This window comes from Hyperoodon ampullatus, assembly GCF_949752795.1.
Source record: "Hyperoodon ampullatus genome assembly, chromosome: 7".
Lineage (NCBI taxonomy): Eukaryota > Metazoa > Chordata > Mammalia > Artiodactyla > Ziphiidae > Hyperoodon > Hyperoodon ampullatus.
Genome location: NC_136920.1, coordinates 15,325,794 through 15,335,607, shown reverse-complemented (window position 1 = coordinate 15,335,607; position 9,814 = coordinate 15,325,794). Strand labels below are relative to the sequence as shown.

Genomic DNA, 9,814 nt, shown 5'->3' with positions numbered 1-9,814 from the left:
CTCAATCTTGTCTATGGCTTTGCAAACCTAACATTAATCTAAAAATAGATAGACTTTCTTTAAAATTGTATCACAGATACAATCACAAACACAACCGTAATCAAGACTCTCTCATGCAATTTGAGACACAAGTGTTGAGTACAAGAAGACTATAAATCACTCTATTTCACCATTCTTTTTTTTGGTGACTTAATAGCTTCATTCTTGAAAAACTGATATATTTTTTTCTAACAAATTCTCATGATAAACTCCGAAAGAGCTCACCATGGATTTCAAAGAATCTGACATTTAATCAAATCAAAAGAATACTCCAACAGTAGGCATTTATCAAATACATTGCTATGCCAGAGAAAAACTGAAATGTTTCCTTGGCATGGCTTTCTTAGATCATACCATTATTTTTTGTTCTAAAAATGCCATCACTCAAGTAAAAATATATTCTTCAATTTTGCATTTAAATTGCATATCTTAATAGTATCTTAGAAAAATGGCTTAGAAAAATGTCTATTATAAACTCTCATTAGTTATAATTTGTTCATTCAACACATTTTTATTGAGTTATGTTTATTGTACTCTGTGTGATCCAAACCTAAAGAGATTTAAGGTATGGAGCTATAGCTGTTAGAAGATTGACAATGGAGGAATATGATAAGTGGGAAGGAGTATTAAAATATAAGAAAATATACGAATTTAGTTCTAGCATAGATTTCTAAAGCAAAAGCAGTAGAAAGTATGCCTGGCAAGTTATTTAAGGCCATATGTATGTAGGCCCATTAATGCTAGTATAACATGTTTTAGACTCTCTCAACCATTAATAAATAAAACTATCAATGAAATGCAAATAGTATGCTTTAAGAAATTTCCCAGGATATTACTGTTATCAACATTTTGGAAAGTCAAAGAACAAATTAGGGAAAAGTTATCCTGATATGGGTAAGAAGTGTTGCAGGTGAACAATACAGAGAAGGGGACAAATTCAAGAGACATTTCATGAAAATCATCCACAAGACTAGAGAAATGATTAGGGTTTCTTTTTCTTTTCTTTCTTTTTTTTTTTTTTAGAGAAAAGCCTTTACATGACTGGGAGGTTTTGAACCTGTGTCACTAGTTAGATAACTTGGTTAAGAGAAAAAATATATAGATGTAAGATCTGCACATCATTAGAATTTCTAAAGGAAGTCTTTCTGTGAAGAGAGTGTAGCCAAGAACAATGCCAAAGAGGTGAGAGTTTTCCTAGAATGTTCAAGAAATAACAAAAGATCAGAACTGGAACAAAGAGGGAAAGAAGAGGTGAAGCAAGAGATGTCGCCAGAGAGGAAAAGAGGCCCAGATTATGTCTGGTATATGTACAGGCTTTGAATCTGAGTGAAGAAAAAGGCACAGTGGGGAGTCAGAAAAGTGACATGATCCAACTTACAACTGAACAAGCTCATTCTGGCTGAAGTATAGAGAATAAATAGACCATACCATGGCAGAAGTGGAAGACAGAAGTCCAGGAATGAAGATACACAACAATTTAGCGAAGAGTTGATGGCGTGTTAGACCAGCGTTGACATGGTGAAAATTGTGAGAAAAACTAATACAAGGTATTGTGCAGATGTTAGACCTGGCAAGATGGTGAGGGAAAGAGAGGAGTCAAAGATGACTCCAAGACTGTTTTAACAGGCAAATAAACAAAATACAGTAATACATCCAAAAACCTACAATGTATATATTTTTTCAAGCACATACAATATTTTCCAATTTGAACATATTATGGGGCCAGGAAAAAGTCTGAATACACATCAAAGGATAGTGTATACTAATTCCATAACAGTGAACAAGATAGTTAAATTTGCTAAACACAATTTGTTTACTTGTAAAGAGAGAATAAACATACCACTTCTAAGTTTTATAGATAGATAGGTAGATGAATTAGATAGATGATAGATAGATAGATAGCTATACAAATATAAATATAGATACAGATATGCATCTGTTAAGAGCTGAAGTTCTACAAGAGAGAAACAATATGAAAAGTTGTATAGTTCAGTCAAGTTCAAGGATCTTGGACTTTAAATAATGAGTCAAAATACAATTATGTGATACAGTACACTGAACAGAACTTGTAGAGTATTATGGGGAGATGACTATGTTACCTAATGTTAGATCTCAAAATTTGAGAAAGCATGAATAGGTACTGGATATTATAAAATAATATTATATAATTATAATGCATAAACAAATACATGTATAAATTTATTTTTAATTTACAAAAATTTACTTTTTTTAAAGAAAGGGTTTATGTGAGTGGGAGATTTTGTATGTGTCACTAGTAAGATAAATTAGTTAAGAGGAAAGAAATAGATATAAGATCTGCATGCCATTAGAATTTTATGTCTATATATAGATGAGATGAGAGAGAAGTTGAGAGAGGGATAAAACAAATGTAGCAATTGCAATTGGTATTTGTAGCAAAGTGATACATGAACGATTGTTTATTCTTGCAAATTTGTATTTTTCCTGAATCTCTTCTGTAAGCTTGACATGTTTCAAAAAAAAAGTTGAGGAAAACATAGGGAAAAGTGCTTATAAGATGAGAGACCACTTTTACTTCTGGATGGATGGTTGTAGTTAAAACAGCATTTATGCAAAAATAACAAGAAAAGCAAGATAAGATACATATGTTATCTGTTGATAAAAGTGAAGAGCTGTTAAGGAAAAGAGAACTGAAGTGGTTTAGAATTTAGGGAGGTGTAAACTTTGAGAAGTGAGCTGATTTTTGCCTTACTGATGCACAGCACATTGGAAAATGCAGTCTTGTGGTGCATGGCGGGTTCTGCAAGTGTTCAGAGGAACCAGTGGAGTTTCAGCAGATGCTTTGCAGGTTTCACTACACGTGGTTGTATTTCCTCTCACAGCATTAGACTATTCTGGACCTGAGCAGGCTCAGAGACCAAATAAGTAAATAAACAGATAGAGGGACAGACAGACAATAGATGATAGATAGATAGATAGGTAGATAGATAGATAGATAGGTAGATAAATGATTCGTATAAAGACTGACTTAAGTGGAGAACTTCTGAAAAGCAGAGAGGAACTTTTGGCAGTGTCCCAAATAATACAAATATTAAAGATTGCAATCCATCAAAGGGAGGGCTACAGATTCAGATTCTGAACCTGTGTCCTATGACTACTCTGGGGAAAGAGAAAACAGTGGAGATTTACACAGTCTTGCGCTCTGACAAGATGAACTGGGTTATCTGGGAGCTTAACCACACAGCTGTTTTTCCCCACAGGAAATGGGATGGGAAGGGGGTTAGAAGGGTCTCAGAAGCTGGTTCTGGGCCACAGAGGCAGACTGACATCTTTTGCACTCTTGTGGTGCTCAGAAGACACCACGTCCTGCTAGAGGGAAGAGCTGGCAGCAAAGGTAGTGCAGGTCTCCTCCTCAAAATGTTTGCCAGATTTTGATCCTGCTTTTAGTCAGGCACAGGAGGGCTAGAATTTTCTTTCTGAAGCACAAGGAGATTCAGACTCTGGAGACTCAGACTGAGCTGGAAAGACAAAGTGGAGTCTTTCTCAGTCTCTAGGTGCTTGGTTGTTAACATCCCACCAGAGACAAGAGGCATGCATCAAACACAAGGCCAGTAGCCCCCTCAAGATATTTGCTGGAATTTGAAGATGTGCAGGGCAAGAGGCTAATTTCACGCCTTCATAATGTTAAAACTGGATTTTCTGCAGTGTTTGAGGGCTGGAGAGAGAGAGAGAGAAAGAGAGGGGCCCGTTTCCTAATCAATATCTTGGGAACTCTATATCCCAGAATAGGGGCAAACTGGAAGAAAAGTGAGTTCTGACTCCAAACCAGTCCAGTCCCAGCCCAATTAATAATTAACAAAGTGAAGCCCTCCCGTGTAGAAAGTAATGTTGTCTCCAGTTTCTATGAACATTTTATTCATAGGCAATAAGCCAGAAAGTAAGAAAAAGAGTGAAAAAAAGCACAGAATAAAAGCAGGACCATAGGACATCTAAATGTTGGAGATAGAAGAGGACTTCAAAAAATACTATGATTAACATTAGAGAAAATAGAGAAAGACTTAGAAAAAGATGTTTATGATGAAATATTTCAAGAGAGAAATAAATTTAAATGGAAACATTCTATTCTCAGCATCTATGAAGTGGCTATTTTAGATACCTCTTATAAGGGGAAACATGCAGTATTTGTCCTTTGGAGACTGTCTTATTTCACTAGGTATAGTGGCTTTCAGTTTAATCCATGTTATTATCCATGTTATGCAAATGGCAGGTTTTCTCTCTTTTCTAATGCTGAATAATACACCATTTTATGAATATAATTACATTTTCTTCATACACTCTTTAATGATGATGGGCATTGTGTTGTTTTCATATTTGGCTTTTGTGAATAATGCTGAAATGGACATGGGATAGCAGGTATCTCTCTGGGGGCAGGGGGAAATGGGGAACTGTTGTTCAATGGGCATAAAGTTTCTCTTATGGGAGATGAATAAATTCTAGACATCTGTAGTATAACATACAGCTTATAGTTAACAATACTCTTTTGTGTACTTGAACTTTTGTTAAGAGGTTAGATCTTACATTAAGTGTTCCTACAACAACAAGAAAAAAGTCAAACAAAACAAAGCGACAGGAGGAAACTTTTAGAGATGTTGGATATGTCTATTACCTAGATTGTGGTGATGGTTTCATAGATGTAGGCATATGTCCAGATTCATCAAAATCTATGTATTCAATATGTGCATTGCTTTATATAGCAATTATACATCATTAAAATTGTTTAAAAGAAAAGAGAAACAAATGGCATTGTAAAATGAAAAAAAATCCCACAAAAGCTGAAAATAAAAGCTCAAAGGAAGGATTTAACATGTATTAGAGAAAGCATAAGATATTGGGTTGGCCAAAAATTGCCTTCGGTTTTTAAGTAAAAATAAAAGACACATTTTTTATTCTCACCAAGAATTTAACCGAACAGCATATTCACACTTTTGTTCCACTACCTTCTGCCATTTTTCAGGCAACTTCATAATTCCATCTTCCCAAAACTTTTTATCTTTTTGAGCAAAGAACTGTTCCAGTTGCCTTTTACAGTATTCCAGGGAATTGAAATATTTTCCATTAAGAGAGCTTTGTAAAGATCGAAATAAATGGAAATCTGAAGGTACAATGTCTGGTGAATATGGTGGATGAATCAGAACTTCCCAGCAAACTGCAACAGTTTTTGCCTTGTCATCAAAGAAACACATGGTCTTGCATTATCCTGATGGAAAATTTTGCGTTTTCTGTTGACTAATTCTGGACACTTTTCTTCGAGTGCTGCTTTCAGTTGGTCTAGTTGGGAGCAGTACTTGCTGGAATTAATCATTTGGTTTTCTGGAAGGACCTCATAATAGAGGACTCCCTTCCAATCTCACCATATACACAACATCACCTTCTATGGATGAAGACCGGCCTTTGGTGTGGTTGGTGGTGAACTTAAATAGGAAGGAAAAATGATCCTAAATTTGTATTTACCTAATAACTTGCTTCAAAATACTTACAAGAAAGGTAGTGAGAGTGAGATAAGAAAGTGAGATAGGAAAAGAAAGTGAGATAAGATTAAAAAGAAAGGATATTTTAGCTCTCTACCTGACTAAAGTGTATGGGTTGCCACAAAATCTGAATTCATTGTAACTTTGTAGCTTTACAACTTGTCTCTGCTACAAATTTTAAAACACGTGAGTCAAGCATTTAATTCAAGAATTTATTTTCAATGATCGAAACAAACCTATAGAAATCAGGAGAAAGGCAATGATTTTTTTAAATACACAGAACTTCAACAAAAAAGCAATATACTGAAGCTTGTTGACACATCAAAGAATGGTAGGATTTTTAATGTTTTCAGATAGCCACCAAAGTGATATCACTTCATGCAGATCTTTAACTTGATGAATTTACAAACATTTCATGTCCAAGGCATTACAGTATGAGAGTCTCGATTTTTCCCATGTACCAAAAACACATCCATCTTAGATTCCAATGACAAGGGAATAATCAAAGGTTAAACTTGCAAGTGTATACTGAAAGCTGCAAAAAAGTACGTAGGAAATGACAGAAATATTGCTTATGTATATAACATATGCTTATACATACATAACTATCAATCTAGATGAACACACACAAAGCTGTTAACTGTTAGGGCGTTTCTATTTCCTTAAATTTTCAGTATTTTTCAAAATTTATCCAATATTAACATATGCCATTCTAAATCCAAAATTGTTAAGTGCTGAGTTTTTCCTTAGCTGTTTGTGTGTTTGTCCTTTAAATCAGCCAAAAGTAATTTATAAAACACAAGTGAGGGCCTCCCTCGTGGCGCAGTGGTTGAGAGTCCGCCTGCCGATGCAGGGGATACGGGTTCGTGCCCCGGTCCGGGAGGATCCCACATGCCGCGGAGCGGCTGGGCCCATGAGCCATGGCCGCTGAGCCTGCGCGTCCGGAGCCTGTGCTCCGCAACGGGAGAGGCCACAACAGTGAGAGGCCCGCGTACCGCAAAAAAAAAAAAACAAAAAAAACACAAGTGAATATTCTTTAAGAAAAGACATTGTGCAATAATACTCAGGAATGTGAGTGTTCCAATGATAATGGCCAGCATTTATTAGTACTTCCTTAAATGGTTTACATCTATTATCTGGTTTAATCTTTACAGTAACTCCATGGACCTGTACTTATTATTTTGTGCAGTTGAGGAAACTGGAGGCTTAAAGTTTCAGTGATTTTAATGGGTTATACAGCTGGAAGGGTAGCAGATCTGGAGTCTACATCCTGGAATGTTTGTTTCCAAAGTAAGTACTTATGATCATTCTGCTATATTGCTTCTCCACAAAATGAATGCGATGATTTCTAAAAGTGTTATCATTGTTCCCAAAAGGGAACTCTTTTCCATCATAAAATTCTCTGAAGTGGATTATGCATGGGAATGTGTATGATATAGTTTAAAAGGTGACAACTATATTTTTCATTTTGCAAATCAGTTGCCTTTAAAACCACATATATTTAGACCATAGATTGAACATATTTCGTGGTTTCCAAATACAATGTGGACTTCTAAAAGCATATTCTTAGAAATGTCCAAGATCATATTTGGTCAAGCAAAGAATGGTTCAACAGAAGAAAGAAAGAAAGAAAAGAAAGAAAGAAAGAAAGAAAGAAAGAAAGAAAGAAAGAAAGAAAGAAAGAAAGAAGGAAGGAAGGAAGGAAGGAAGGAAGGAAAGAAAGAAAGAAAGAAAGGAAGGAAGGAAGGTAGGAAGAAAGAAAGGAATGAAGAAAGAAAGAAAGGAAGAAAAAGGATTCAACTGTTTCTGGAAAGAGACCAAAGAAATACACTACAGGGAAGAAAAAAAAGAAAAAAGATGAACTTAAACTTTAGTATCACTGTTATTTTAATTGCCTGGAGCCCTTTCTCTTTGGCATAATTCTAATGAGAGCATTTTTTACTTCTTTGTTTCTAAGACTATAAACGAGTGGATTCAGCATGGGGATGACAATAGTATAAAAAACAGAAGCCACTTGATCTTTTCCCAAGGAGTAGGACTTACTTGGTTTTAAATAAGTAAAAATCAGAGTGCTATAAAAGATGGTAACTCCCAGCAGATGGGAGGCACAAATAGAGAAGGCTTTTTGCTTCCCTGAAGTGGAAGTAATTTTCAGGATAGTAGACAGGATGGACACATATGACACAGATATTGTGAGAAGAGATACCATTAGGGTGGAGCCAGCGAAAATGGATATCGTGATTTCAGTGTCATGTGTGTCAGTGCAGGACAGGGCTAAAACTGGGGGTGCATCACAGAAAAAGTGATAGATTATATTTGAGTTGCAGAAGTGCAATCTGTTCATGCAAAGCACATTGACAAAGGCGTCCATAAAGCCAATCAAATAGGAACCAAAGACTAGGGAGCAGCAGCGTCTTGTGGACGTAACAACTGGGTAATGCAGAGGATTGCAGATAGCTACATAGCGATCATAAGCCATTGAAGAGAGAAGAAAACATTCAGTGGCACCAAAGAAGACAAAGAAATACATCTGGGTGAAGCAGTTCAGGTATGAAATACACTTGGTGGAAGTCAGTAAGTTTTGTAAGGTTTTAGGGGTGATGACAGTTGAGTAACTGAGGTCAAGAAATGACAGGTGACTGAGGAAAAAATACATGGGGATGTGAAGCTGCAGATCCAGGTGGATTATCAACATCATCCCTGCATTCAGCAACACAGTAATCAGGTATATCAGGAGAAATAGCATAAAGAGGACCAACTGGATCTCTTCAGAATCCGTCAATCCCATGAGGATGAAGTCAGACACATGTGTGCTATTCCTTCTACTCATAGTTTTCAAATGCTCTAAACTGTTGAGAAATCAAATTTAACACCGAGCAGGAATTACTTCAAAAAGATTTTTTGTTTCTGTGAATGACATGATATATTTATATTAGCTTAATGTTTCCAGGAAGTGCGGATAATGAGGGCTGTACAGTGTATGAAGAGAAAAATCTTAATTTGATTGCCAAATATAGAAATAGGTATAAATTGACATTTGGATATAATATAATAAAAGCTAATATATTAAATAATTAGAATAAGCCTAACACTGTTCTAAATGCCTCCTGTTATTAAGGCATTTAATCCCCATGAGATTATTAGACCATATGTAGTACTGTTAGCCACAATTTTTTTTAGATGAGAAAAAGGGCACAGAAAATTTAGGTAACTTATTCAGAGCTATTAAATATTGGCTCTGTAATTCTACCAATTTAGATTGACTCCATAGAGCATGTTCATAATACTATGTTCCCATTTGTAATTAATTGCAGCAAACCTGAGGGAAAAAATGATATACAAAAACAATGATAGAAGAAGAGTTTTAATGCACCATGTACTGTTCTTTTAAATCAATATTTAATACTAATGAAAAATAAATTTCAACCTTAGTGGACTTTAGTAGGGTGTATTAAAATTATAGACCATATATTAGTATTAATTTCCAAAGTTATGATGTTTTCCAAACTTGGCCATTCAAAATTAAATTTCTTCTAAAATTATATTGCTAAAACATGCACATTGAGACAAGGAACTTCCGGGTAAGATGGCGGAAGAGTAAGACGCGGAGATCACCTCCCTCCTCACGGATACACCAGAAATACAGCTACACGTGGAACAACTCCTACAGAACACCTACTGAACGCTGGCAGAAGACCCCAGACCTCCCAAAAGGCAAGAAACTCCCCACATACCTGGGTAGGGCAAAGCGGAGAGATTCCCGCACAGAGGATCGGTGCCGAGCGGCACTCACCAGCCCGAGAGGCTTGTCTGCTCGCCCGCCGGGGCGGGCGGCGCTGGAAGCTGAGGCTCGGGCTTCGGTCAGAGCGCAGGGAGAGGACTGGGGCTGGCGGCGAGAACTCAGCCTGAAGGGGGCTAATGTGCCACAGCTAGCCGGGAGGGAGTCCGGGAAAACTCTGGAGCTGCCGAAGAGGCAAGAGACTTGTTCTTCCCTCTTGGTTTCCTGCTGCGCGAGGAGAGGGGATTAAGAGCGCTGCTTAAAGGGGCTCCACAGACGGGCGCGAGTCGCGACTGAAAGCGCGGAGCCCAGTGACGGGCGTGGGACGCTGGGGCTGCTGCTGCCGCCGCCAAGAAGCCCGTGTGCGAGCGCAGGTCACTGTCCACACCGCCCTTCCGGGAGCCTGAGCAGCCCGCCACTGCCGGGGTCCCGGGATCCAGGGGCGGCTTCCCTGGGAGAACGCACGGCGCGCCTCGGGCTGGTGCAACGT

General features: G+C 37.4%; 1 protein-coding gene across 1 annotated transcript; it reads right to left on the bottom strand.

Moving 5' to 3' along the window:
• Positions 1 to 7,428: 7,428 nt before the first annotated feature.
• LOC307056310 (olfactory receptor 8H1-like) lies at positions 7,429 to 8,376 on the bottom strand (the record flags this gene model as incomplete). The annotated part of the gene is made up of 1 exon (XM_079708952.1): positions 7,429 to 8,376. The coding sequence occupies one exon, from the start codon at positions 8,374 to 8,376 to the stop codon at positions 7,429 to 7,431; it is 948 nt and encodes a 315-aa protein (XP_079565078.1).
• Between the last annotated feature and the right edge of the window lie 1,438 nt (positions 8,377 to 9,814).